The sequence below is a fragment of the Suillus plorans genome (genome assembly GCF_016647745.1).
Source record: "Suillus plorans strain S12 chromosome Unknown HD556scaffold_49, whole genome shotgun sequence".
Classification (NCBI taxonomy): Eukaryota; Fungi; Basidiomycota; class Agaricomycetes; order Boletales; family Suillaceae; genus Suillus; species Suillus plorans.
This window is the reverse complement of record NW_024537433.1, coordinates 46,709-73,555: the sequence shown is the minus strand read 5'-3', so window position 1 is coordinate 73,555 and position 26,847 is coordinate 46,709. Positions and strand designations below refer to the sequence as shown.

General features: G+C 48.3%; 9 protein-coding genes across 9 annotated transcripts; 5 read left to right on the top strand and 4 right to left on the bottom strand.

Annotated features, from left to right (window-relative positions):
* Nucleotides 1-2,155: 2,155 nt before the first annotated feature.
* HD556DRAFT_693503 (uncharacterized protein) lies at nucleotides 2,156-4,192 on the bottom strand. Its single transcript, XM_041311324.1, has 3 exons — nucleotides 3,835-4,192; nucleotides 3,141-3,770; nucleotides 2,156-3,094 (listed from the first exon to the last, which is right to left on the bottom strand). The coding sequence occupies exons 1-3, from the start codon at nucleotides 4,048-4,050 to the stop codon at nucleotides 2,228-2,230; spliced, it is 1,713 nt and encodes a 570-aa protein (XP_041157468.1). The 5' UTR covers nucleotides 4,051-4,192; the 3' UTR covers nucleotides 2,156-2,227.
* A 236-nt stretch (nucleotides 4,193-4,428) lies between these two features.
* Nucleotides 4,429-7,807, top strand: HD556DRAFT_693620 (uncharacterized protein). The gene is made up of 5 exons (XM_041311325.1): nucleotides 4,429-4,749; nucleotides 4,813-5,050; nucleotides 5,119-5,258; nucleotides 5,326-5,569; nucleotides 5,623-7,807. Exons 1-5 carry the CDS (start codon nucleotides 4,533-4,535, stop codon nucleotides 7,640-7,642), a joined length of 2,859 nt encoding a protein of 952 aa, XP_041157467.1. The 5' UTR covers nucleotides 4,429-4,532; the 3' UTR covers nucleotides 7,643-7,807.
* Nucleotides 7,808-7,837: 30 nt separating this feature from the next.
* Nucleotides 7,838-11,446, bottom strand: HD556DRAFT_1390666 (Vps53-like protein). Its single transcript, XM_041303540.1, has 18 exons — nucleotides 11,197-11,446; nucleotides 11,003-11,148; nucleotides 10,802-10,952; nucleotides 10,681-10,751; nucleotides 10,505-10,632; nucleotides 10,153-10,455; nucleotides 9,978-10,098; nucleotides 9,814-9,920; nucleotides 9,507-9,760; nucleotides 9,428-9,455; nucleotides 9,263-9,374; nucleotides 9,128-9,210; nucleotides 8,854-9,078; nucleotides 8,734-8,803; nucleotides 8,608-8,678; nucleotides 8,483-8,552; nucleotides 8,362-8,433; nucleotides 7,838-8,301 (listed from the first exon to the last, which is right to left on the bottom strand). The coding sequence occupies exons 1-18, from the start codon at nucleotides 11,366-11,368 to the stop codon at nucleotides 7,918-7,920; spliced, it is 2,568 nt and encodes an 855-aa protein (XP_041157466.1). The 5' UTR covers nucleotides 11,369-11,446; the 3' UTR covers nucleotides 7,838-7,917.
* Nucleotides 11,447-11,543: 97 nt separating this feature from the next.
* HD556DRAFT_1242226 (yippee zinc-binding/DNA-binding /Mis18, centromere assembly-domain-containing protein) lies at nucleotides 11,544-12,149 on the top strand (the record flags this gene model as incomplete). Its single annotated transcript, XM_041298258.1, has 5 exons — nucleotides 11,544-11,645; nucleotides 11,707-11,762; nucleotides 11,826-11,882; nucleotides 11,936-12,039; nucleotides 12,088-12,149. 5 exons carry the CDS (start codon nucleotides 11,544-11,546, stop codon nucleotides 12,147-12,149), a joined length of 381 nt encoding a protein of 126 aa, XP_041157465.1.
* Nucleotides 12,150-15,097: 2,948 nt separating this feature from the next.
* On the top strand, nucleotides 15,098-18,595 carry HD556DRAFT_1242149 (Mg-transporting ATPase; the record flags this gene model as incomplete). The annotated part of the gene is made up of 12 exons (XM_041298247.1): nucleotides 15,098-15,294; nucleotides 15,357-15,599; nucleotides 15,646-15,800; nucleotides 15,856-16,187; nucleotides 16,245-16,364; nucleotides 16,419-17,168; nucleotides 17,225-17,688; nucleotides 17,739-17,809; nucleotides 17,869-17,962; nucleotides 18,015-18,140; nucleotides 18,192-18,276; nucleotides 18,335-18,595. 12 exons carry the CDS (start codon nucleotides 15,098-15,100, stop codon nucleotides 18,593-18,595), a joined length of 2,898 nt encoding a protein of 965 aa, XP_041157464.1.
* A 326-nt stretch (nucleotides 18,596-18,921) lies between these two features.
* HD556DRAFT_1390603 (uncharacterized protein) lies at nucleotides 18,922-20,249 on the top strand. Its single transcript, XM_041303539.1, has 4 exons — nucleotides 18,922-19,239; nucleotides 19,287-19,494; nucleotides 19,549-19,766; nucleotides 19,824-20,249. Exons 1-4 carry the CDS (start codon nucleotides 18,966-18,968, stop codon nucleotides 20,048-20,050), a joined length of 927 nt encoding a protein of 308 aa, XP_041157463.1. The 5' UTR covers nucleotides 18,922-18,965; the 3' UTR covers nucleotides 20,051-20,249.
* HD556DRAFT_1390595 (NADP-dependent oxidoreductase domain-containing protein) lies at nucleotides 20,250-21,572 on the top strand. Its single transcript, XM_041303538.1, has 6 exons — nucleotides 20,250-20,377; nucleotides 20,425-20,492; nucleotides 20,543-20,564; nucleotides 20,622-20,702; nucleotides 20,757-21,128; nucleotides 21,183-21,572. Exons 1-6 carry the CDS (start codon nucleotides 20,277-20,279, stop codon nucleotides 21,427-21,429), a joined length of 891 nt encoding a protein of 296 aa, XP_041157462.1. The 5' UTR covers nucleotides 20,250-20,276; the 3' UTR covers nucleotides 21,430-21,572.
* A 582-nt stretch (nucleotides 21,573-22,154) lies between these two features.
* On the bottom strand, nucleotides 22,155-22,728 carry HD556DRAFT_1242227 (uncharacterized protein; the record flags this gene model as incomplete). The annotated part of the gene is made up of 2 exons (XM_041298259.1): nucleotides 22,155-22,427; nucleotides 22,474-22,728. Coding segments are annotated over 2 exons (528 nt in total), but the record flags the coding sequence as incomplete, so codon positions are not given.
* A 991-nt stretch (nucleotides 22,729-23,719) lies between these two features.
* HD556DRAFT_1433289 (uncharacterized protein) lies at nucleotides 23,720-25,171 on the bottom strand (the record flags this gene model as incomplete). The annotated part of the gene is made up of 6 exons (XM_041305209.1): nucleotides 23,720-24,019; nucleotides 24,090-24,164; nucleotides 24,216-24,313; nucleotides 24,368-24,861; nucleotides 24,913-25,013; nucleotides 25,070-25,171. 6 exons carry the CDS (start codon nucleotides 25,169-25,171, stop codon nucleotides 23,720-23,722), a joined length of 1,170 nt encoding a protein of 389 aa, XP_041157460.1.
* Nucleotides 25,172-26,847: the final 1,676 nt, after the last annotated feature.

Genomic DNA, 26,847 nt, shown 5'->3' with positions numbered 1-26,847 from the left:
AAAACGTTTCAACCAACATACTATTAAGTTTTCGTTCCCTTTGTGCTTGCTCTCACGTTGAACATCGATCGGTTCGTTTTCAGCACAGTGAACGAGACGCGACGTTCAAATCGGATTCGTATCAGAGAAGTTTTATGAAATATCACCATCACAGGAACGCGCTACTTGTATTCGCATTGATAATGTAAAGGCGTCTCAGAACGCGCTTACAAAAGTTTCTGAGCGCGTTTGTGTTAAATTGTTCTGTCAGTGACATACCAATCGAATTGATCTATAACATCATCGTTCAAAATTCCCTACTATCAACCAGCTCTTCTTCTATGTTCAAATTTCTTTGCACTTGCCTCAACAACTCCAAGTGCCTTCGGAATCACGCTCGCATGTGCTTCTCGATCCGCTGCGCTCATGCCTTCGCTCCTCACGGATCACCGATGAAGCACCCCAACCTCAGCAACGCCCGAGGCCGTCGGTGTTACGTCCACACGTAGTCCTCGGCCGCCCATGGTCGTTCATCCGCTCGCCGCCCAACGCCAATGAAGCAATACAACTCTCAGAACGTCCAAGACAAAGTATCTCCTATCGTCGAAGTCCTCATGTTGTCAAAGTTGTTGCAAATCGAGATAACCATGTATTTTTTTCTCGGATGTGTCCAATTTCTGGGATCTTATGATTTCTACACAGACACTGCATGTTGCTCCGCGGTTAGTGCGGGCGAATGGCAAGGTGAAATGCATCAGAGATCCGACATAGTGGACTCGTTTTGTGTTGTTTGTTTGCTGCGTATCTATTCGTTATACCAGAGACGCAGTGCGTGGACAGGTTTTCTATTTTTCAAATAGTCTCTTGGTTCCTTTCATTGTCATCCCGTTCTAAACACCTTCCGCTACCAGAATATTGCGACTTGGCCCAGTACTCGGTGCGCATTGGAGCCATTTGATAGGACACAAGCAACGCCATGAGACCGAGTCGAGAAGCATGTCGTCGGTTTATATAATTCACCAAGAGTGACCATGGCAGATGAAAATTGTTTGCTTGTCTGTCAATGGTGCTCCTGACCCAATTTCCACGAGCATACCACCTCAAAAAATTGTTTCAGAGCTTCATCGTGTTCGTTTATGGGTCTGGTCAATTGGGCCTGTCCACACACACCAGCTGACACCAGTCCCGGATCTCCAACTCTCCGCATTGTCATCCTGTTCGTTTACGGGTCTGATCAATTGGGCCTGTCCACACAGCACCAGCTGCCATTTTCGGATCTCCAGCTCCCTGCATTGTGATTGTGGGGGAATCGATCTGCCACGTACGTTCCCCGATACGGTTTTGGACTCAAGCTGCCTCTGCTTCTGACCTGGAGCTGTAGGATTTCAAACAATTGTCATTCTCCAAGCTTATTTAGGTCTTATGACACTTTTCTCATTCCCGGAGTCACTGACTCACTGCTGTACTGTCACCTGATCCCCAATGCACCAATCGAGTCATGTACAACGCATGTCGGAGCTTACAACTCCACACATTTCGTTTGGAACAGCTGCAGAACAAGCATGTGTGCTACCAAAGGTTGAAGATCGACGCTGTGGAGCCCTCCTGGGATGAAATTTTTGTGCAAGTGTACCCAATTTTTGGACACCAAGTCGAGATCCCATTGACCTATCAACATAAGAGCTTTAACATATATACAATACACCATTCTGAATCTATTCCAGGTTGATTCCAGGTGTTTCTAGAACGAACAGCACCAATGTGGTAAATCAGAAAATCACGCCTGGTTGAGTCTCCGCTTTGTCATTGCATTCGGCAGAATCGGCAGACACTAGTATCTGTTCCTTTGAAGACCTTCCTGTAGCATCAATTGGAATAATAACCACTCAGCGTATCCTGATCTTTATTGCTAGGTATTTTAAATTTGATTTTGAGCTGTCCATGGCGTTGTTAAATTCATTCGCGAGCGCTATAATACCATCACATTGGCCGAGGACCGAGGTGCCCAGCGTGACAGCGTGACAAAATTGTGCATTTCCATTGTAGATGCCTTTATGGAAATTGTTGCGGGAGATCTTACTGGTTGGGTTTGTTACATAAATGAAGCCAACCATCTCTTAGTGGCGTTTTTGTGCTTCTTGTCGCCACTAATTAATGATGGCTGTAGTATACTATGGTCCTGTCTCCAAGTCATCGCCTCACGTATAAGTACTGTTATAGAATATGTTTCCTCTAGGGCGATGATAAGTCATACTTCGGCAAGTATGTGTACCAATATATCTTTGACTGTTGCCCGCTCCCAAACGGTATCTGGATCATGTACGTCAATGGGCCCCCCTTCCCAGTCTGAATTCATCCCTTTTGGTATGGCTCCCCGTCGACTTACAGCCCCGCAAACTGCGCTGCTCAGAATTTCATCCACAGGCGAGTCCCTTACCCTGACACGATGTGACACCACTCTCGGAAAAATCCTCGCCACATCCGCCTCTGACACATCCAGTTCTAGCGGTTCCTCATGTTCGATGGGTGCACTCCGTGTGCTGCGGCGAGTATGCACGCTAGTCACGTCAGGTACATCGTATGGCAGTGCGGAGCCATCTATAAGCGCTTCAAAGCTCTGGGTGTTCGTGCTAGACCGGGGATACCCGCGTTCGGTACTGTCTTCATCAGTGCGCTCTGGATCATTGATCGATGCTTCCTTAATTAACTCTGCCCCTGTTTGATCGACTCCGAGCACCCGAGAAGCCCGCGCGAGGATCTCCGCGTCTTGACGTGCACGCGCGGTGAGCATCATGGCGTCAAGCGCACCAAGATGCCGCGTGGCAGTAAACAAATCTGCGAGGTATATTTCTAGCGGCGGGCGCATGCGAACTTCGGTGGCACAAAGGCTCTTTAGCCTTGCCAAGAACGTGGCAGGTATTATGGGCGTGGAGTTGTTTGGTGGAGGAGGGGTCGGCGGGCCTGACATAGCCATGTTAGGGAATGGATACCCTGGTATTGAGGGCGAAGATAGGGCTGTGGATGATGTTGACGTGCGGTGAGGTTGATAATTATGCATCGCAGCTCGTGTGGATAGCTGAACATTGATGGGTGTACTCATAGCAAACCAGTCGAGCTGGAACATATAAGATGACACATGACACCGTATAGAAGGTACATACCAGGCTGTTATATATAGGTGGTCTCTCATGTGGATCTAAACGACATACGTAGACCATGATAAAATCGTCTGGCAGATCAAGCTGCAATTCTGATTCGATTTCTGAGTGGTTATCCGACACGACGAGTTTCTTCTCTGCAAGAGTCCGTAAGACAGCACGCTGCGCAGGTAAACTAGCATGTTCTAATCCAGAGACGACAATTGCAGATGGTATCTTAAGCATATCTGAGTTGACATGTGATGTACGACGGTGATGGATCGTCACATTGCCACCAGAACCAATATTGGGTACGGAGGGTTCAGTTTGGAGGCTTGACATCCGTCGGGTTTCTGTGAACGGTCCGCCATCAGCACTGGCAGTCGGATCATCAGAGGCCAGTTGCGAGGTATGCTGAATGGGTCGCGTAACATCACTTGAAAATGACATAGACATAGGAAAAGAAGACTTCCTGCTGTGCACTGTCACGGATGAACGATGGTGCCTGTGCTGGGGTAACACCGAGCCATCGGCGGCGATGACAGGTGGGGGTGGGATAAAGAGAGATCGCAGAAATTTAGCAGGTGTCTGAGATTTAGCATCGGGATGACATCGAAGTTTGTGGGTGATGTAACCGAAGATAGATGTGAGCGACTTAAGGCATGGGTTATTATTGAAAATTGAGATGTTGCTGGTTTAATAAATTCAGCATGCTCACGATAGTCGCAAGTCTGGATACAAGACCAATGTCCTCTTCGCGGGTCCGCAGGATGATATTTCTATCCCCTGAAACGATACAAAGAAGTAAAACCTGGATGATGATTGGCTCAAGTGGCAGACCGGGAGCACCAGCGCGTATATGGGCGAGTAAAGAGGGCAGGAACAATGTGGAGCCAGGATATGGCAGATTGTCAGGATCAATGATTGTCACCATCAGAGACACGAGCCTGAGCGCCCTGCGACGTGTACGGGTAACGTGTTTAAAAGACACAGGATGATGGGTAAGCCCACCGGAAGACTCGGAAGGTCAAGTGACTTTTTTAAAAGTAGTTAACGTTGATATGGTGATTTAGACTCTTACTGCTCCAGGCAGGCAAAGCTCTCAGCTGGCCATACATACTGATCTCTTCACACACTGTGACATGATAATTGAGACTACTACCCGAGTCATCTTTTTTTTTAAATAGTAAGGCCCGTCCGGTTTTCATGAGACAGTCGAACGTCGAACGTTAACTCGCCCGGCGTTTGAAGTACAATTTGCAAACCGATTGAATGGTCACCGAGCCTGTTATCATTGCAATTGCCACCTGTTGTCCCTCAGCGCCATTTTCTTCTTATAACAGGCTCTCTTCGCACACCTGACTTCCCTTTCCGTCTTCCCTCATCGTAGCTCTGTCATCCATACCGATCATATGAATGGCAGGTAGCATATCCCAGTTCTACGTCGAGGACGATTCACCGGAGATTGTCTACTATCCGTTCGTAGACACGAGCCTCAGCCCAAATATTTCTGCAGGCTGGGAGCAGTTTTACTCGGTTTCAGGTGTTGCATCTTCTCCGGGTCAGGGTGGTGAAGGATATGGCCAACACACTACCAGCCTCAATGAGGCAAGCTTTATGATTAAATGGAACGGTAAGCACAGCTCTCACCAATCAACATCAAAACCATAAACTAGGTTGCTCATCGTTTACCCAGGCACTGGTATTGATCTCCTGGGGAGTGTCCAAAATGCATCTTATCAAATAACCTTGGACGGAATCGACATCTCTCCCAATACATCTAACCCGGAATCCATCCTTGCTTCCCTTCACGATTTAACCAACACGAATCACACAATGCTGTTAACGACTCTCACGAACCAAACGATTTCAGATTCATATGTATTTTTTGACAAGGCTCTCATCACCTATACAGCCCCCCCTGGCATTGTCAAGTGAGTTCTTTCCGCGATAGCCAGGGCGCTGATCTACGCTATTAGCGTGCTGATAATATTATTTTCAGCTCAACGGCTAACTCGACGACCATCGATGACGATAACGACGTTACATTTGTGGGTAGATGGAGTTATGTGACTGACAGCTCGGGAAATTCTATGCATATATCCAACACTGCCGGTGACCATGCTCAGACCACATTCATAGGCACGTGCTACTTCTATTATTTGTTAGTTATGTTGAACTTATATTGTTCCTGATTCGATTTCCGAAGGATCGGCCTTAACTGTCTACGGCCTCGTGTCTTCGTATTCTGGAAATTATTCTGTCACACTCGATAACATCACCACTAGCTTCTCAGCTTTATCCTCTTATAATAATTCAAATGCGTTGCTGTTGTTCGCTACCGATTTGTCTCAAGATACCATTCATACAATTGTCCTCACCAACACTCAGAACACAACATTTGCTATGAAAGTTGGTGGGATGAACGTCACCAACTTCGGCAATGCCACTGTGTGCGCCGTTTTCTTCCACAGACTGTTGTTTCAGATGCTGATCGATTCATTAGAGATACCGCCGTCTTGTCCTCATCAAGCAACTCGACTTACGCCGGGACCATTGCCGCTATTGTGCTCGGTGCTGTTCTGGTGATCCTCATAGCAGGTATCCTCATGTACTGGCTATTTGCTGTTCGCGCACGCGCTCGTTGCAGGCAGAAATTGAGCCGCTCGCGCTCCAAGAAAATGATGGACCCAGAACATGTCATTGACATCAGCCCTCCAGGCGAAGAAGAGACCGAAGTGGCAAGCTTAAGTACCAGCAAAGGGTATGGATTCGGACTTGGCCTGCAACGCACCTTCCCCTTTGTCCGCAAAACGAAAAGCGGGGGCAGTAGCAGCGGCCACGTTGACAATACACGCTCGCGTTCCGTGTCCCACGTTGCAATTTCGCCTGAGGAGCGAGACGTCGACAAGCGCTTCTCGACCAACACCCTCACCATGGAGTTCACTGCCTTGGGTTTTCCGCCGGAATCTGAGAAACTAGCGCCAGGCTGGAGTAATCCTATCGCACGCACGTCGTTTGGTTCCATGGGAAAAGGTCATACACGAGTAGGAAGCCACAGATTGGCGCTTCCGGAACTGTGTGTGGAAGGGGTGGGCGTAGACGACGTGTACGATGATGACGATGCAGATGCCAAGACCCTTACGTCACGGCAAGATGAAACGCTTGCCGCAACGCTTTCTCTTAGCCCGCGAACGTCGGAAGCGCCAGGTGTCTTCGTTCCCGCCGTACGCTCAATTGCGGAGATTGAGTGCGCGATAACGGAGAATGATGACGGGGAGTCCTCCTTACCATCTCGGCCTGTCTCACGGTTTCTGGAAGTGAGAGAGACCACCCCGTTTAGAGTAGACATTGGAGCTATTCTCGGTCAGCTCAGGGGACGTCAGGACTCACGACGGACGAGTGTGAGCGGGAATAGTAGTTGGTCTCGGGTTTGTGCCAGACTCTACCGAAAAGCTCACAGAGATGACGGGAAGCAGAGCGTCCACGAGGACAAGTCTGAGAACCCCAGCCCTGAGTCGGTCCCGGTCGTTATGCTCCAATCAGGATCGGGATCAGAGCCGCCTCCAAGCGAGGACGCGCCTGCCTCAGGCACTTACTCCTTCCTCGACTTTAGTTCGTCGTATTCATCATCACGTCGGCAATCGAAGTCCACCACGCTAAACTCAGCCGCAGCCGAATTGGGGCACAGCGGAGTCCGTACGCCATGGAGCGATAGCACGTCCATGCGGATGGTGCGCATCGAACGCGATAAACCTGAGGACGCAATGCATTCCGGACCTGATGCACCTTCTACTGTGTCTCAGGGATCTCACAACGAAAGTCCTTCCGATAAATCTAATGCTCATTCTTCGCCGTCTGGACATGCTACACACACTACTCACGGATCCTCGTTTCCCTTCCCTATTACTATTCCGCCTTCAACGCACATGCCGCACCCCTTTAATATCGACTACCAGCGCGAAAGCGAGCACGTGGAACTTCAACCTTTCCCACCTCCTCGTCCACCATCACCTCCCGTACCCCGGCAAGCGCAGGCTACAGAACCTCGACATTCAGGTCTCCCATCAGATGCAAACTCTCCCACCTCTCCCACCTCTCCCACAGAGAGTGTGCCCTTCTCTGTATCCGACGTCCATTTCCGACATAGTCGCTCTGATTACACTGACATTGACTCGCGGAGAGAAAGCGCAGCCTCCACCCTACCTCCACATCCACCTCTCCCTAGCTCGCAGCCAAACACTCCACCGCCGTACATTGTGCAGCGTGTACTCGGAATGACGCCCGTTACTCCACAGTTTCCTGCGACTCGTCTTGCGGCAGGTCCTGCAAGCCATACGTCATCAATAATTGCGGAGCGGGTATTCCGACCTGGAACATCCCCTCTTGGATCTTCCCCCAGAGCTCCTTATCGGGTGGGCTCGTTGATTGGTCCTAGACCTCGGCCTTCGACATCTGGATCACTACACTTGCGACTACCTTTACAAGGCTCATGGAGCCGTGACAAAAGAAGCAATGATCAGTAATAGGCTGTCATCTTTCCCGGGATAACTTCAATGATGACGATTTCTTGGACGATATATCTCATGCTTCTTTCATTTACCCATTGATTGGAGATACCCCATTTTGCACTGATTACGCTCTGGCCTCACAGACCGATCTCGTTGTCACTCCCTTTGGGTTATCATTCACGCATTTGTACCCTACTACTGCAATTTTTTTTCACGATTGCATTTTTTGTTTTCCGTGGTGATGAGCATATTTCCGCCGGACTAAGTACAAAGTGTTGGAAGTCAGGAAGTCAGGAAGTCGGTAAGGTCTCCGATCGCCGCAAACCGAAAGTGACAAATCGCCTGATGTCAAAGACTTCTCGCTTCTGCCCCGGTTCCAGCCCTCTGGAAGTACTTCCATCGGTGCTTGATCCCGTGGGTGGTCCACTCAAGGGCGGAGACCCAAGTGATCCAAATATACTGTCCGATCCAATGCCCGGCGTGGTTGACAGCGGAAGGGTGACTCGGCTAGAGCTCGGACTACCGAATGTCGCACCGAGTGTCAAGGGGGGATCCATGTCGAGGGCAGAAAGAAATGATGTACTGTCGAGATCCGTCTTAGTGCTCGTAATGGTGAGGAATGAATCAAGAAGGCTGTTCTGTCCGGTCTTCGGTGTACCTTTCAAATCGAGTATCTAGTAATTGCATAGCATTAATGAACGAAATGCAGCCAAAAAAAATGAAGGTGGTCTAACCTTTTGAAAATTTGAAAATGAAGCATCGCCAATGAGAAGAGTATAGTTTAGAATGAAACCTTCCGGAGGGTCCTGACATTTTTGTAAGTGACGGAACGTGCATGAGAGAAAAGGTAGTTACCACTGGTGTCACAATAACCTTGAGCAGAGCCTCGAGCCTCGTTGTGCTTTTCGTAAGGCTGCGGGTATATCTATGCAACAAATTCATGAGCTAACCTTTCTCAAGATACCGGGTGCCATTCTTACCCCTGCGTTACTACTGCTTCTCCTGGCAGTCGTATTAGGAAAGATTTAACAACACCCAGGTCGATCAGCAACTGCGATATTTTGGATTAGGTCAAAGAAGAGCAAACCAATCAACTACCAACGTACTTGCTCTCCACCAATTTCTCTCAAAGGTCGGCTCTTCACTGCTGCATTGGTAAATTTCGTCAAGACAAGACTGTTGGCCAATTATTAGCATTTCTCCCCACATGGAGTGACAAGACCAACCTGCATGCCTTGTCGAAGAAATTCCTCAGGTACTTCTTCTGTTCGATCAACGGCTTTATAATATCGCAAAAGCTCTCGACAGCCCGGGCAAGATCATCCACATATGAAGACTGTCCAGTGACCTGGTTCAGCTTCTCCCACGACATACGGGACATCGTGGTGAAAGCACCCTCACAAGCGGCCTCCAATTCTCGTAGAAGAGTCGTGATAGAGACGGAAATAGCGCTGGCTTCGCATTAGCGATCAGAGATTGACAATAAAATAACAAGAATACATCATGAACAAGTCACGTTCTGCCTGCAATGTCACTCTCTCTTTGAAGTCATCCTGGATCTTCTCTTTGATGTTCTCCTCAAGCTACATCCGGGTAACGATCAATAAAAGCTTCACACCGCTGCGGTGGACTGACCTCCAGAGCCGTGGTTTGACAGTAGTCCGCTGTATTGATAAATAGGGCAGCCTGTTGCAAATCCGCAATATCAAAACGCGAGTCCATAGACCTCCGTGTTTGGGGTGTCGGCCTGCGGATGTGTCAGATGCTTGATGCAGCAGTCTCTAGCTACGCGTCACAAACCGCTTTGACTGTGGTGCAAGGATGTCCTCTACATCATACATCAGAGATAAGACTGTAATAAATACCCTGGTTATCTCACCAGCATATCTGCGCAGCCACTTCTTGTGTACCATACACAAATCAAACAGTGTCTGTCCTGTCGATAACTTGGCGCATTGCTCAAGACTCTGGCCATAAAAGTAAAACAGTTCTGTTGACGAAGAGAGTACCGTCTGCGGGGTAGCCGCATCCGCATCTGTGGAGACAGAATCACGCGGAGTGGTATCAAGGGATGTTCGTGGTTTTGCCTTCGAGCCCGGTGCTCGATGAGTAGCAAGCATGTCAGCAAGAGCTCTAGTAATCGGCAGATATAGTAAATATAGACATTAGGAGAAGCAAGTACAGACTTGTCTTGAGCATCAACAAAGACACAAAGATGTGGTTCAAAGGCAGATGACATCGACTGAATGGTCGCTGAAGACGAAGGTGAACTTGCTTCCAATATCTCATTGAGCTGTTCAAGTGTCTATCGTTAACGAGGGAGTAATATGTGAGCTCGATATTGACATACTGGCGTTAACCATTTCTTTGCCATGGATGACTCGAATTCGGTTGTCTGCCGTAGGGCTTCGAGCAGTGCTTTGATTGTCAAAGAGGAGCCTGCTTTAGACAGCAATGCTACAATATCATCTCTGAGGAAATAAAGATATCAAGTAGAAGTGCATCATATCTATGGCGTGACAAACCTTGTGATAGCCGCGAATTTCGTGAAAAGCGCCCATCCAACCTTCCACTCTGAAGGGAACACGCGGCCCAAGTCCAACTCATGCGTTCCAAGCACACGTCTAAACCAGGCGTACCTCCGGCTGATGTTGTCTAGATGACCTGCTTCGTCTGTGGCACGGAAGATGCGCCGATACTCCTTGAGCTCAAGTGTAACGTAACGGTCAATCAAATGTCTCCGAACGTCGTGGCCTAAAACATCAGCGACAGCACAAGCATCTATGATTTGAGCAGGTTTTGAGGGTTTAGCAGGGTCCTGGAGGTAGCTAAACAGATTCACGACTCAAGAACTCTGCATACTGGGAAATGACTTACAACACGTCGAACTCTGCTTCGAGTTGAGTGCGAATCTCACCCTGAATTTGTTGTACCCGTCTCCAGACCTGGTTAATGCGATGGACGGATGTATAAGGTTTAAAGGAAGCAGATATCTGCTTCACAGCCTACGGACGAGTCAAGAGGTTGCTGCAAAATGAAAAACGGAAACGAACTGCAAGAGTCTGTGAAACGTCTCCGTATCTCTTCTCTTTCGCTTGGTCTTCCAATTGTGTCAGAGCATTTGCTGTGAAAGATTAACGGGAATATTTGCGATAGCAATGCCAAGGAACATACCCAACATCTGCAGGCGTTTGAGTGTCGTCATACTGAGGATGAGGTTCTTCTTTGCCAGGTCAAGAGCCTGAATATCCTTCGTGATATCGCGCACAACAGCCTCGGATTCCGTCGCTTTCTCCCGAATGCGTGACATTTGCCCAAGGAGGTCCTGTAATAACACTTCAATAAGGACTCTAGTAGTTGGACTGGCAGGTATACCGAAATCATTTCCTGAATCATCTGCATACGGTTTGGATCTTGGTCACGTATCAGCTCTTCCTTGAGTTTATCAATTTCGCCTTGCAAGTCGCGTTCATTTTGAGACAGTCTCGCTTGAACGGTTTCTAGCTGGCTCAGTGAGGCCTCTGTACCTTGTTCAGTGGGCACAATTTACACCTCGATACGTGACATACCATCTGGGAAAAGCTGGTTCAGCATATCTAGTGGATTAAACTCATTAGACAGAACATCAAGGGGATCGTTCCGGTTCTCTGGATCGAGCTCGAGGATGCGTTGGATCGCGACGACGACCTCTTGAGGAAGTTCAGTATTTTCATGGCGTCCATACGTCGAACGTGTGGACATGCGAGGTATACGATAACCTGCAGAAGAGTTGCTGAGAGCAACTGTTCCACGTAGTGTTAAGGGCAACTAGTAGCCAAATTGATTGCTTCCGGTTCAAACAGAGTTTGCCAAATTCAGCGACTTGAACTCCCGTGATATCCTTAACTTTCTTCCTCGAAGATGGTGCTTGACACCAATGACTTCCACCATAAGTCCCAGTAGTGACACCCGCAGCCAGGTTATCTCCACCTACCACGACCATCCCAGATTCATTTGTGTGAGCTGTTCAGCGGTGCTGGTGCGTGATCATGACGGTGTTAACAAGGCTACTAAGCCCCACATTCATGATGCATCTTCAGGCGTTGCAGGATGAACTTATTAGCAAGTCTTTCTCAGGCAGAGAAGGAAGAGGCTTGTCAGTGACACATCATTCGATTGCATCACCAGAATGAGTGACGTGCTTTTTGCGATGGGCCAGCCTCATGCACTCAGTAACCAATGTGAAATTGGGAAAGAAAGAGGATCGACCACTTCTGTGAGTACGCAACCCTTGATGTTCGTCCCTTTTGACCATTTCTTATGTTTTAGCACAGGTGTCCATACCGTAGCTGACATCTTCTGCATGGGGTGCAATGACCGTGTTGGATGGTATTATCATAAGGCAGCCGACTTATCTCAGAAGTACAAGGAAGGTAAGTCTTTGTCCAGATCGTGGCTTAATACCATCTTATGTGCTATAGGAAAGTACCTTCTTGAACGCGAGAAAATAGTGAAGGAGAATAACTGGAAATTGGATCAATGAACTGTGACCCTGCAATCATATTTGAAACAGGTGGAGTTTGTGTAAATCGCCATGCTAACACGATTGTCATGAAAACGTACTCTATACATTAAACAGGGATAGCGGGTGGCCCGGTATTGATTGCAGTGTCTTTTGCTGTTCGTGCATGACGACATCGACTCTCTGAACGCGCACATTTCACTGGGCAACGTTGCGGTGACAATAAATGTATGGTCACACGTCCATTCCCGCATTGCTAGTTCTTTTATGCGAATTCACATTCCAAATCAACACGACGAAGAGGTAGCCTCAATATATCACACGTATTCACCATTATTGTTTAGCCAGCTTCAAGCTATCCACGCTTCTACCGGTGGGCAAACATTTTGTCGTGTAGGGCACTATCTTACGCCTCGAAAGTCACTGAACTCAAGGAGGATCACATGCAAATTGACGCGCTTGGATAGACTTCAGGTATCCACCTCGCCATCATCACAGGCGGACATGTCTCCCAAGATTATGGCACGCGTCTTTTCTGCGTTATACTTTCTGTTCAGAGTCTAGCGGTCCCACTGCTTCTTTCGAGCTACTTACCACCTTCGCTCTGCCCCTTCGAACATGTCTCAGTAAGTGTTGCTGTGAAATGTTTTGCAGCTATGCAGCCTGGCACGTTGTCATTCACACTGACGACCACCGTGCGATAGCTGTCCTCTGCAGGGCCTCGCATGATGGGCTACGAGGTATCGAAAGATTCGATACTTTAGTCCAGCCCTGCAAATACTCACCGGCAAGCTTATTTTCTTTGAGCAGGACTTTGCGGGGTTCCGAAAGGCCCTTTGAAGCGCCCTCGAGGGTGCTTCAGCGGATATCGAGTAGCTTTATAAATGACCCACCAGGATCTCAATATCTCGTCATCCTAACAAGAGATCATGAGGTTCCGAGCCCAGCACGCACTGCCAGTGGAAAAAGAACGTATCTTCTTTCATATCTGCACTCATTCTATTACAGACTCCTACCCAAGGCTTTGATCTCTACGAAAATGGTGCCAGTGCAGCCAGAATCCATTCACCAATACTACATAAGAGCTAGTGCCGTTGGCGGAAATCGGGCCGGTCTGCAAAATTTGTTGTGCCTGGCCCACGGCATGGAAGTTCGAACAGGTGCAAGGGGTGGCAGAACAGCCTGACAGAACTCAAAATATAATTGATGAATTCCGCAATAGAGCACAAAACTGAAGCAAGTCGACTCAAGTACTGACTCTACACACCATGTGTGAGTCACAGTCTGTCGACTCTGGCCCAAATAGCAGAGTTGAGACCCAACATGCATCTGGAAGAACTTTCCTTCTCTCAGTGCGCAGAAAGTGGGTCAGTGGCCCACGTCATGCATCATAGCAGGCTCATGTTTTTTTTTACTCGGACTACCAACTTACATCAAGCCGACCTCCGAAAAAATAGCTTCATAATCGATATCATATCGATATGGCCCGGTCATCCGATCAACTGCTTTCATCACAGATTTCGACGAATCACGGGTGAGAGGTGATCAAGCCGGCGCCAGCTGACGCCCTAAGCATCCGTCGACAGCGGCTACCGTGACTAACTAGGACCAAGATCAAACATGTGGTGCTAGTGGATGCGACACGGTGGTAAGACAACCATGACAGCGCCGCGGATAGATGTAGATTGAAGTCCAGGGAATGGTCAAATAAGGCCTATTGGAGGTTCATTCATAGTACGTCGCAATTATATCGCGGTTTGCTCACCGGTAACATCCATGTAGCCTCTCAGATGAGTTCGGTTATCCGAATTTTCCCGTGATTGTAAGATAACGATAATCGATGTAAACCTTGCGTCAACCTTCCAAAATCATCACCTCGCACGTTGCTTCTCAAAGCACAGGACCAGTAGAGCTCATGGTACCCGCTTATCACTCGGACCTTACTCAGTTTGTGCAATCCCTGACCTGAAGTAACAAAGGTACGGACACGGACCTCTGTTGTAGTGCCCTGTTGACATTTCAAAGTAGATCGCCCAATAGGCTGGTAAACATCAGACCCTGAACACATCAATTGCAGGGTCTATGGCAAAGACCTCAACCACCGTGAAATCTAGCTACTCTGGGGCCAAAGTTCATTCAACAGCCGCGTTGGAACGGAGTTGGAACATTGATGTGCTCGCCACCATCGCGTCTCCTACCTGGCGGTCCTTGGGCTCTCTCCTCCCACCCCTCTTCCGCTACCTGCTTCTGTAGTTTGGCATTACTTTTCCCCCCTTCTGCTGCACCCTCCTGCTTTCCAACACCTACTAACTTCTCGTACCTGGTGTCCTCTCACTTGCATCAAGTGGCTTTTGTAACTAATTAGTGCGCCCAATCTTGAAGGGTTGTTCCGGAAAATCAATCAGTGGTGACGGCACAGCTAGGCTTCATGCATCATGGGTAATGGGAAGGAGCGAGAGACAACAATATTATGTAATGAAGACTTGGTACCGGGGTCCTATCGGACCTACGCTTTGCCAGTTTAATCTCGGATGAGTTACTATGTGTAGTTGCCACGAGACTGACTCGCCGCGATCCGACAGGTGAACGTTAACAGGGGGTTGACATGGACATGTTGTCACATCAATCTCGTCAATTAACCATGCTCACTCATTGGCTGCGATCAATCAGTCAGATTAATCCTCCAGGGACTATCAGAGATCGATTGCAGATCAAAATTTATGGCACATCGGTTCACATATAAAACCGCTCTCTCCTTCTCTACTACTTCCTTATACATGGTATCTCCCATCCAACTCCCGCTACATCGTGAGTCTTCTCTTTCATCCGTTTCCTTCAGAAGAATGACCGACATGTTTCCAGGTCTCCTCGCCGTCAGCAGCTCCAGCTCCAGTAAGAAGGTTTGTGCTAGCTAAAGTTTCTGACTCGTCCAGGGTGTTCATCATTCTGTCTACCATGAAGCCTCCGTGATGCCCTTCCTTGCAAACCTTTTCTCCCCTCGCTCCCTTGCAAATTTGGAAAAGCATGGGCCCGACATAGCTACTCTAGACAGTGAGAGTAACAAGTCACCCGTTCCGCCACAAGTGGTCGCGAAGGAAGAGCAGGAGCAGCTTATATGCGCTACACTCAGTCGTTTCGCCCAGGTCCCAGTATCGGCTATTTTCGTGTATGTTCAACATTGCCACCATTTATCGTTTTGTTTATTTCTTCGCATTCCCTTTTCTTTAGATTGGAACCTGAATGGAACCCTACCGGTCTTACTGATGACCAGGCTTCTGAGATCCTCAAAATTCATGGACCTAACACACCGGTGGCCGAACGTCGTCTCGCCGCCCTGCGGATGTTTTGGGGGGCCATCGTCAATCCGTTCAACATCCTTTTGACCATCCTCGCCATCGTCAACGCTGCCACTGACCAGCTCCCCACCTTCGTCGTCATGATGGCAATGGTGGTAGCTTCGACCGGCTTAAGGTTCGCGCGCCCTGTCTTTGTTCAGGTTGACCTAACGTTGCCCCAGGTATTGGCAAGAATTGAAGTCCACAATTCAAGCGGTCAATTTGATCAAGTCAGTCACGACAAATACTCGCGTTCTTCGTTATCGGAGTTCCGGTCCGGAAGAGGTCGAAATCGATCAGCGGAGTGTGGTTCCAGGTGATATCATAGCCGTCACCAGTAGGTAGTACTACATTGATCCTTTTCATCATTTTAACTTTGTGTTCCATAATAGGTGGTGATGTCTTCCCTGGTGATTGTGTTCTCATTACGGCCGAGGCTATCACAATCACACAGGCCTCCCTTACGGGAGAAGTGATGCCCATCGAGAAAACCGTGCGCCTTGCTGCCCCACGTCCCGGACAAACCCTTAATTTACTGCACAATGATAATGTTTGCCTCGCGGGCACATCTGTTGTCACAGGCAATGGGCACGCGCTCGTCGTCTCGACTGGCAAGGATACCTACATGGCTTCTATCGCCAGCGAGCTCTCCAAACGACGACCAGAAAACGCTACTCAGATTGGTATCAGGAAAGTCAGTTATGTCTTGATGGCCTTCATGGGGGTGAGTCAACATTTTATCGATTTTTGTGTATTTTCTGAATTTAATTTTTCTGAGCAGGTTATGGCCCCGATTGTGCTCATCATCCAGGGTGCTGTCAGTAAGAACTGGAAAGGCGCGGTCATGTTCGCGATCGCCGTTGCAGTCGGCATTACGCCAGAAATGTTGCCGATGATTGTGGTATGTATACATTGCTTTCTGATGCTCTGACTCTCAACAACACTTGTGATGCAGACATCCAACCTTGCGCTGTCTGCTGTTCGTGTGGCGCGCAAAAAAGTCATTGTGAAGCGTTTTGATGCCATCCAGAACCTTGGCGCGGTTCAGATTCTCTGCTCAGACAAGACAGGGACGCTAACCGCTGACCTCGTGCGCATCTCAATGTCCACGACAGGCACGGGAGAACCCTCACAACTCCCCATCAAGTTGGCTTACATCAATTCCTCACTGCAAACCGGTTCTCGTAGTCCGATCGACCACGCAATCGTTGACTTCGTCGATCAAAGTGAACAGGACATCTTTACAGACATTCCCGGGGACGGCTGGATCAAGCAGGGCGAAGTTCCTTTCGATTCGTCACGCCGCCTTCTGTCGGTCTTAGTTTCGCGACCTGGTAGCGATGGCTCTGAAGGACTCTTAATTACAAAGGGCGCAGTGGACGAAGTCTTGGACCTGTGCGTGTCAACCTACAACCACCAGCCACCTTCCTCGAATGCCTCGGGACCGTTTGCTTTATCCCCCTCAATGACGTCAATTCTCACAACACACGAGCGGCAAACGATTCTTGATACTGCCCAGCGTTTGAACGAGGATGGGTTGCGTCTTGTCGCTGTGGCCTGCCGAGAACAGCTTATCAAGCCGTTTATGACTATATCCCCCTCTGACGAGAACGAACTTACTTTCATTGGATTCATCGGGCTTCTTGATCCATTGAAACCTGATGCCACCCAGGCAATCAAAGATTTGGCCGCATTGAACGTGCAGGTATGTATTTCCTCCGCGCTTTTCTTTGATACAGTTGATCTTACGATTCGCAACAGGTTCGAATCCTCACTGGTGATGCTCCTGCAGTGGCTGCAAAGGTGGCTCGCGACCTCGGGCTTATACCATCTCGCGAGCAGTCGTCGACTACGGTGAATGAAAAGGATGTGGAGGCTTCCCCCTCTTCGAACGGCGATGAAGGACTCATTCTCACTGGCGTCCAGCTTGCGGCCCTTGCAGATGATCAGGATGCCTACCAAGATGCCATTGATCGCTGCATCATTTTTGCCAAACTCTCGCCTTACCAGAAGCTTGAGGTTGTGAAAGCTCTGCGCGCGGGTCACGGTGGCAGAGCAGTCGCCTTCTTGGGAGACGGCGTCAACGATGCTCTTGCTATACGCGGCGCAGACGTCGGGATCTCGGTAGATTCAGGAACCGAAATCGCGAAAGAGGCGGCAGATGTGATCTTACTTGAGAAGAACCTGGCTGTTGTCGCTGACGGTGTGATGGAGGGGAGGATTACGTGAGTGCATCTGGGGCGAGCTTTTGCGCAGAACGCTGAATGAGACCTAGGCTCATGAACACACTGAAGTACATCAAGATGGCGACCTCTTCCAACTTCGGTAATATATTTTCGCTGTTGGGTATGTGTCCATTGCTGGTCTTTCATACCGATGCCCACTGATGCGGCATGTTTTCGAAGTTGCTTCTGCGTGGCTTCCATACCAGCCTATGATCCCCATACAGATCCTCGTCCAGAATCTGTTGTATGATTTCTCTCAGGCATCAATTCCCTGGTATGCATCACCACATCTAGTCGAACATCTGACGCCGAACAGTATATGTTAGGGATAATGTTGACCCCGAGTACTTGGTGGCCCCGAAGACATGGGGAGCGAAATCGATCATTCGTTTCATGGTTTGCATAGGTCCCTTCTCAAGCCCTTTTGATATAATCACATTCTCTATCAACTGGTGAGTAGATCCCTGCGTGATCAACAATCGTCCTTTACCGGGCGGCTCCAGGTTCCACTACGGCATTCGCACGCTCCACAACCCACGCGTTGACCTTGCACAGACGAATTGGTTTCTCGAGGGATCTTTGACGCAGGTACGATCTCATTAAAGTCGTACAAATTCGAAATACATACTGATGATAACGGGATAAGCTGTTGATTATTCACTTCTTGCGAACGGGCAAGCTTCCCTTCATCCAGTCCCGTGCATCGATCGCGGTCTTTTGCACCACCTTCGGTATCGCTGGTATTGCTATTGCGATCCCATACATACCGAAAATCAACACTGCCCTGCAGTTGACTCCGCCTGATCCTCTGTTCTACGCGTACCTGCTAGGGGTGATCGCTGGCTATGCTTTGGTCGTGCATATTGCCAAGACGCTTTATCAACTCGCGTTCAAGGAATGGCTTTAGGATACAGGTCAATAAATCGGTAGGGCTAACAGGATTGCGTCGTGGATTTTACACTGTCTATGTCATCCATCTATGCCAGTTTTTTTCGTTGATTCCAGATTTTTGTCGAATTTGAAGGATACGTTTCAATGCAATTTGTTGTTTCGTTCATCGTGGGGTGTGAATAGAACAGCTTAACAATGAGCTCAGCGCAAGCTGCAACCATGTACCATGTCTTTGAAGCTGAAACATGATATCATTCGATGATTCAGGGTACTGAAGAGTGATGATAAATTTAGGATTTTTCCCAAAATGTTCGTAAAATTTGGTGCAATTTAAAGTTTGCCCGCTACAAGTACTATGCACGCCTCCATCAGCTGAGGACCTAACGATGACGCGGATCACAGATTTTGGTCGAAAGCGCACGCATGTGGAAGCGGGCTTTGAAGAACCAATAGAGCCACAAGCTTCAACGTCCACTCTACCATCCGAAAGCCAACCACACGACAATCAAGTTCCCCCCAAAAAGAAAAGAAAGCGGACGAAAAAACCAAAAGAAAACAGTGGCGAGGGCGAAGGTAAGGATGAGGCACAGGACGCGGGTGATCCTGGAACAGCGAAAGTCGAGCCTAAGAAGAAACTGAAGGATAAACGGAAACCAAAGAGTAGATCTCTCGCTGCGAGCAGTCAAGCATGTACTGAACGCTTGTAGCTCGACCAGATGCTGCTCAACGTTCCGAATCGAGACGTCAGAAACGAATTGCGGAGAAATATGCAGACACTACTTGTTTTGCGTGTCGCCAAAAAGGGCACACTGCAAGAGACTGTCCTACCACACGTAATGAAGCCGGTGGTAGTGGTGGTGGTGGTGGTGGTGGTGGTGGTGTAGGGAGACAAAGAACTGTTGGAATATGTTATCGGTGCGTCCTCTTTCTACTTTCTCGCTTCGACAGCAGGTTAGACAGTTTCGTTAGGTGTGGTTCAAATCAGCATACTCTCTCGCGATGCAACGCCCCAGAAGACCCTCATCATCCTCTTCCATTTGCATCATGTTTTGTGTGTTCTGGTAAGGGTCACTTGGCATCATCTTGTCCACAAAACAAGGACAAGGGTGTCTATCCAAACGGAGGCTGCTGCAAACTCTGTGGCGAAACGTCTCACTTGGCCAAGGATTGTGGATTGAGAAAGCAAGGTATGTACTCTGAAACCAATCTACAGTGATCAGTCGAGTGACACTCATGCGACGCAGTTCAATCTGGAACTGCAACTTTCTTTGGGACAGGCCAAGACGCTGGTGCGGACGAAGATGACTTTCACTCATTCAAGCGGCGGAATGCAGATGTAGACAAGGATATAAAGAAAGATGAGAGGGCAAAGAAGAAGGCCGATGTAAAGTTTGCACCGTACACAGGAACGGTGAAAGCCTTTGGTACCCATGTCGGAAACTCTGCGAAGGTGAAAGTCGTTTACTTTTGAGTACTGGGTCCCCTTATAGACCGAATGTCGAGTTTCTACTGACTTTGGATTCGTATCTTGTTTTATTCGTAAGTTCAGCGCTGCAGCTACGACTTGGGTTCCCGTTCTTGCGCAGACTAGAATCTCCTAACTAGGACAAATCGTATGACGTCGTCACGAGATGTATTAGATGCGAAACAGAAGTCGGTAACTTACTCCTCAATGCACCGCATGCAAACGCCGCCCTATGAGCCCAGTACCTTGTACTATACCGAGTCCTGCTGACAGCTCTGTAAGACAGAATCCTGGCATGAATTTAGCTCCGAAATTGATCTATGGAACAGCATGGTGAGCTTTCAGCCAGCGAGCATACGACATACTGAATTGGCAAGTAGGAAGGGAGACAGAACAGCCCACCTTGTGATAAGCGCCTTCCTGCAAGGCTTCCGAGCTGTAGACACAGGTAGGTGTCCAAGTTGGTTGAATTTTGTTCGTGGTGAACAAATTGTGTAGCATGTCAGCCAAAACACTACAGGTAGGCATTGCATTGCAGTGTGCTTCGTTGGTTCATCTGATACCAGGCATGTTATAGAGAAGATCTTGTGGGAGAGGCCTTAGAGATCCTCCAAGACAAGCATAGTGTAAAGCGAGAAGATGTCTACATTCAAACAAAGTACGTCGGTTCAGTCGACGGTTTCTTCAATAGCTTGAAGTGAAGCTTTCTTAGATTCACACCCTTTGATGGTCAAGATCCAACCAAGCCTCTCCCATATAATCCCCGAGACAGTATCCCTGCCCAGATCAAAAGTTCCCTTTCCAAATCACTAATTAACTTGCATACGTCATATCTCGATGCTTATCTTCTTCACTCTCCTCTTCAAACCTTGCCCTTAACGCTAGAAGCCTGGCGTACGCTCATGGCTGCACAAGATGAGGGGACTGTGCGCGCTATCGGAATTAGCAATGTGTACGATGTTGGAGTACTGAAAGCGCTAGAAAAAGAAAGAAAGGTGCAGATCGTACAAAACAGGTGGTTTGAAGGCAATGCCTGGGACAAAGAGGTCTGGGCGTACTGTAAGGCGAATGGAATTGTCTACCAGTGCGTTCCTTTCGGATTGCAAAGTTTTTCAATGGTTGACAGTCACTCGAATAGGTCGTTCTGGACACTGACGGGTTCCCCGGCGTTACTGACACACTCCCACACCACTTCTCTTGCCGATAAGCTAGACGTCACGGCCGCGCAGGTACTCTTCAAACTTGCTCAACTAAACAACGTCGTCCCTCTAAGTGGAACTACGAGTGAACTGCATATGCAGCATGATCTCGCTGCAGAGCGCATAGTATTCAAGGAAGAGGTGCTCGATGATTATAAAAGAATTACAGATCTGATATGGAGATGAGGAAGACAGTGCATACTGTGCACCACTTACTTTAAAACGAGTATAGTACAACGATAGTTATGAAGTTATGACCATTCCCTGACACTTTTCCATGATTGCGACATTGTTACTACAGTAACTCCATGCTTACCAGGTGGTGACAATGAGGACAGGAACATAATGAAGCATATCGCAACCTACAACATCGAACAACTCAGATTCGCAGAGGGGCAGTATGAAAAAGAGCCTTCTAGAAGGACGTTTTTGCTCTAATGATCTTCTGGATGTCCTTTATCTCTACTCGACCTGTGCACCATGCTCTGAAACAGAGGGAATTTCACCATTTGAAACATTCTAACCAGACGTGATCCTCTTGCTAATTATACACAAAACCAACTGGGGAATGAGACCTCCATAGTAGCCTAAGAAGAGTCCGTACGACCTTCAAATCCGTATGCTGCTTGGCATCTGAAGAATGGTCCCCTGCGTACTTTGACGGGTACATTTTGATGACATTTCCGTACCACGTTTTGTGTCCGTACACAGGCCTTAAGCCTATCTTCTCGTCTCCCCAGTGACATTGCAGATTCCAGAAGATATCCACGACACGAGAGTTCCCTGACGCGAGTTCTGCGAGCGTTTCTTTGACTTATTATTGAAATCTTGACAATTGATCAACAGCGAACGTAGCAGTGCATCGCATTTCTCGATGATGTGTTGTGGACATCCTCCGTATTCGCGACTGCCTACTTTTGGCTATATCTTCGTAGCACTGACTTCATGGACCGGTGCTGCAGCTGGGTAAGTTCTGCTGGTACAGACTGCACCGTGCGCCCTCGTCCCTTGAATGTTTCATGCAACTCCTCGATCTTGATAGCGAATCGAACATCGCGACGCGTGAGCCCAGGAACTTTTTTGGGTTCTCCTTCTCCTTCTCCTACGCGGTCGAAGGTATACGCCGAATGCGTGTGCGAGAAAATGTCCACGGTGCTATACTCAATCACGATCCGAGCGTGATGCTAGTATGAAGGTGACGACTCAATTATCTTGGACATTTTGGGGAACTTTGATACGCGCCTTTTCTTCCCGTGAGATGTCTGCGACTCCTTGAACAAAGTCCATGACATCGTTAAAGCCCTTAAACTTGTAGTGCCTTTCCAGAGAGAGTATTTCATTTTCACCGACTCCTGTGCAGATGTGGCCGATTGTCCACTGACGCAAAACAAGTGGTTGGATATACGTTGTGATATCTTCCGGGGATATGTGGAGGGTTGGTTTAGTGGGAAATGGCGGTATTTCTGGAAGATCTTGTACTTCGAGAGGGCCCGCAGACTGTTGCTCCGGGGAGGTGTCTAAACATGTTTTCAATACATTTCTCCAAAGCCATCATGGATCTGGACAGTACCTGCTGAAGACAAAATGCTCTCTGTGGCTGGTCATAACTCATCAACAACTAACCGAAGTTAATTAATCCACTCACCGGAGTTCACTAGCGCTTCTCGGAAACCTGAAGGTGTATTCTCTTCAAGATTGTCGAGAAATGAATTTGCACAACCTCGCACACCAGGCTGCATGCGCATCCGACGCCGCGATGTTTCTACTTCGACTGTTGGTCGGTTCTTGCAGTATAAACGTGTGACATATACACATGGATGCAAGGACCTCCATGCAGCTAAGAGCGAGCGTCGACCGGGTAATTTGAGGCCCTGTATAATGAAGCCCATTTTCGAACGATGCGAATAAATAGTAACCACGTGCGGCAGGTTCGTGAAATCGTGTTGTTCAAGTGAGGACGTATTTGCTACGTCACAGTCGCTAAGCTCAAGCGCCTAAATTCGAACTCTAGGCGGAGTCTGCAGGCGCCAATGACTACAGGACAATATTCGATGCCTCAGGTAGCAGATGTGCTGTGGGATGAGATATGGAGTGTCCCCAACGATCTGCACTAAGTCAATAACGCGAACGTTTGATTTGACCCCACGTGTGCTCAGCGCTAGTATTATGTTAGTGTGCAGGTTATCTTACAACAAGTGCTCCACAAATAGCTGCACGAAATCAGCTCACATCAACGCTCAAACTAATTCCGCAACACAAGAGCATACGACGTAGCATGGCATTGGAACATATGTACCGCATATGTGTCACAAGGAAATAATGTGTCAAATGAAAATGTAAAATATCTTCAACGATGAGCGTGTGAGTGATACAGTTGACGTCGTAGCCTCGAACGCGAGGGTACAAGTCACGTTGGAAAGAAAATATGAAAGGACAAGGACAACGCTTGAATGCATTGAGGAGGCCTATGAGTATTTCATGCTTCTGTCATCGTAACATCGCCCAACGATGTGTCCGCAGCATTGGAAGGGCCGTTCTCCACTGTAGACGTCTGCATAAGATCGACCTTCTTCTCTGTAGCAGCGTTCGCATCTGCCGGCGCACCGTTGACAACGCTTTCAACCGTATTCTCATTTCCCTTGCTAGCGCCAAGAATAGCGTGCCATTTGTCGACCATTGACTTTGCTCGTGTCCGGAACTTGAATTCGTCGTCGCGGGGAACCTTATCCGTGGATAAAGCAGCAATGTGACGCATGACCTTACCGATTTTGGAAAACTGCATGAAAATTTAGGCCAGAAGCAATGAGTACACGTTGCAAACATGAACGATGGGATGCAGGACGCACTGAAAGGTATAGTATAAGATTGGGATGTTCATAATTCTCGATAGTTGAAAAAAGTTGATCAAGAGCAGGCATTTCCTGGAGAAATGTTGATTGAGGACTGATTGGCCGATAACAAATAGAACATACGTCAACTGGAGGCAACCCTTTGCTCCCCAGAAGGGCCTTCTGCAATCTGTGTCTCCATTCGCGGACTTTCTTAGCTTCGACGTCCCCTTCCAAGGCAGCTGAATGGAAAAATGAGCAAAAGGGTGTGGCGTGATGGTAGACGGCGAACATACGATCGACATCGTCCTCCTTTTCTCGTTTAGGTTTCTTAGATGGGGGAGGGGCTGCCTTAGCGCTTGATCCTGCCTCCTCGTCCTCCTCAGCTTCGGCTTCTGGCTCGCCGTCGTCCTCTGATTCAACCATTTCCTTCGATTTGGTACCATTCTTCTTCCCTCTAGATGAGGGAGCCTTTTTCTCACCTTTGGCCTTGGGTTTGGCCTTGGGCTTGGGGGGAGGCACCTCAGATTCCCGCTTTCGTTTCTTGGTTTTGGATGTTTTTTTTGTTCCATCGCCCTCATTGTCACTTTCGAGCTGATCAACAGGAGCATTGTCCTCCTGTTCTACCGCTGCCAAGTCTGCGTTTTCACGTTCCTTTTCCCATTTTGACGGGTCCAGCGCAATCCGATAGCCTGTCAGAAGGTCGCCAGATTTCTTGTGAGGTTCGTTGATGTATGCTTCGATCTCATGTTGCTTCAACTTGGAGATATCTTTCGACACCAGCCAAGCACTGGATACCAAAGTTTAACAAAGTAAAAAACAACGAGCAATACTGACATACTAGTCGCCTGCGGGGAAGAACCTAACACAGTGGAACGTAGTTTTTTTGCCTGCTGGGCGCTCCTTCGACACAGCGGAGGGGACTGTGTCAGGGTTCACGACCTGCACATGCCATTGGCACGAATGTCTTTCAAAAAAGATCAAAAGACGCGACATACCATGCCTGGCCATGGCGGAAAGCCGCGTACTTTGGCTAGTACGATATCACGTTCTGCGTAGCTAGTCTCTGGTTGCTGTGTTTTATTGCCCTTTTTGCTCATCGTCAAGGATGGCGCAGAATTGAAAGAGACAAATGTAAAGTGCGTTTGACGTTTGCGCGACAGATAAACGATGGTTGAGGAGAACACGAAGGTTCTGCTCGGCTATTTCCACATGCAGCAAAACCCCCGTTTCTTGCCACGAGGGCCCGTGCGCCCTCGTGACCGATCAATGACAAATTAGTCAATTCAAATCAGGAAAATAGTTCCGCAAAAAAATGCAGTCGAAATCGAAATACACGCAACATGCACTCGGTCAACGCAAATGCTTCGAGCAATCAGATGCATTCCATGCAATACGCCTGCAGCCATTGTGCAAGAATTCTGTTGAACCTGTTCGATCGGATAAACCTTGGAATAATTTAAAACCTTGCCTTATTTGGATCAGGATAAGTGAATGCGCCGCACTCATCATGAGGCTGAGCCAAACCGACCAGGGGAAAGCCTAGTGTCTGTAGAGCGTTCTAATACCGTCGACGACGTGCAGTAATGAATACCCGGGTCATGAGACGATAGTTGGGTTACTTGCCTCGACCCCGGAAAAATGACTTGGCGTGGACACGAGAGTGAGGCAGAACAGCAGAGTAGCGGCCATGGTTATTCGTAAGGCACTGAAAGTTATGCAGGAGCCTCGTAGAGGCCGCCGTAGGACGAATCGCTAGTACTGGTTGTGGCATGGTGATTGGATGTCGTAGATACAGGATTGTGCTCAGCGCCCCTTGCCGCGATGGCACGACTTTGATGGGGGTCACCTATCGGACTAATGCCGCGAAGTTCAACCCGGGTTCGAAATGAACGTTCGATGCACCAGATCTGTGTTCTGACCGTTCCAGTGTATTATACAGCAGCTGCGCATTTGGGACGAAAGAAGCCAGCGGATATGATGGCAGAAGTAACAAGAGAACAAAGCAGCAAAATATTTTTGAAAATCTGGAAACAACTTCCACACCTACTACGTAGTAATTACATGAGAATCTTTGCAACAATCTTATAGTATTCCTGCAGTCTAAAGCAAAGCAAGCGTCGAACCAAGATACGGCGTTACAAAGCTCGTACATACTTTGTTAGTTGCACTCAGACTAACTTTTGATTAGCATGGGCTAAACGTTACAGCGTAACACGATCAGACGCATGGCACTGCATGCTGGCGTCCACATTCTGCCTCTTACTAGTCGCGTGGTTTAATAATCACGCATCATTTAAATAACGACTCTGCGATCGATCTGACTTAGTTAACGCCTCAAGAAATCTGCCCCGACATCATTCCGCAAAAGTATCATATAGTAGCCTGCATGTGCAGTTCGACATCGGTGAGGCCAGATACACGTTCAACAACATAACTTATGTAAAGCAGAATTAGGCTTAGCTATAAGATTCGTGCCATAGCCAAACCAATGCCATTCCGTATGAACAAGGTGCTATCAGAACAATCGAAGCATTCTGTGTGATACTCGGAAATATGTACGTTAGACCCGGGCGTAGGTCTGGTATATCCCTGAGTGTATATGAAGAAAAAGACGAGTCTATGGAGTACCGGCGTCAAGATAGCACAGAGCTTGGGACACGAGGCTCGATGCCTACCCCGAGAAATGGAAGGAAATATAAGTAGCTCATGAAGTTCTCACGGTACCTCGGTCAGGGTAACCGAGTACCAAGATTCTCTTGACGCTCTCTTTCCA

Bases quoted from the DNA above. Each gene is read 5' to 3' on its own strand.
- HD556DRAFT_693503 (XM_041311324.1), bottom strand. From the start codon at position 4,050: ATGGTGACAATCATTGATCCTGACAATCTGCCATATCCTGGCTCCACA. The intron at 3,771-3,834 runs GTGAGCATGCTG...CCATGCCTTAAG, and splicing joins TATCCAGACTTGCGACTATC to TCGCTCACATCTATCTTCGG. The intron at 3,095-3,140 runs GTATGTACCTTC...TATATGTTCCAG, and splicing joins CACCTATATATAACAGCCTG to CTCGACTGGTTTGCTATGAG.
- HD556DRAFT_1390595 (XM_041303538.1), top strand. From the start codon at position 20,277: ATGAGCCCAGTACCTTGTACTATACCGAGTCCTGCTGACAGCTCTGTA. The intron at 20,493-20,542 runs GTAGGTGTCCAA...CAAATTGTGTAG, and splicing joins CTTCCGAGCTGTAGACACAG to CATGTCAGCCAAAACACTAC. The intron at 20,703-20,756 runs GTACGTCGGTTC...AAGCTTTCTTAG, and splicing joins GATGTCTACATTCAAACAAA to ATTCACACCCTTTGATGGTC.
- HD556DRAFT_693620 (XM_041311325.1), top strand. From the start codon at position 4,533: ATGGCAGGTAGCATATCCCAGTTCTACGTCGAGGACGATTCACCGGAG. The intron at 4,750-4,812 runs GTAAGCACAGCT...TCGTTTACCCAG, and splicing joins CTTTATGATTAAATGGAACG to GCACTGGTATTGATCTCCTG. The intron at 5,051-5,118 runs GTGAGTTCTTTC...TATTATTTTCAG, and splicing joins GCCCCCCCTGGCATTGTCAA to CTCAACGGCTAACTCGACGA.
- HD556DRAFT_1390666 (XM_041303540.1), bottom strand. From the start codon at position 11,368: ATGTCCACACGTTCGACGTATGGACGCCATGAAAATACTGAACTTCCT. The intron at 10,633-10,680 runs GTTCGTTTCCGT...ACTCGTCCGTAG, and splicing joins ACGTTTCACAGACTCTTGCA to GCTGTGAAGCAGATATCTGC. The intron at 8,804-8,853 runs GTTGGTCTTGTC...ATTGGCCAACAG, and splicing joins TTCTTCGACAAGGCATGCAG to TCTTGTCTTGACGAAATTTA.
- HD556DRAFT_1390603 (XM_041303539.1), top strand. From the start codon at position 18,966: ATGACGCGGATCACAGATTTTGGTCGAAAGCGCACGCATGTGGAAGCG. The intron at 19,240-19,286 runs GTAGATCTCTCG...GAACGCTTGTAG, and splicing joins GGATAAACGGAAACCAAAGA to CTCGACCAGATGCTGCTCAA. The intron at 19,767-19,823 runs GTATGTACTCTG...CATGCGACGCAG, and splicing joins TTGTGGATTGAGAAAGCAAG to TTCAATCTGGAACTGCAACT.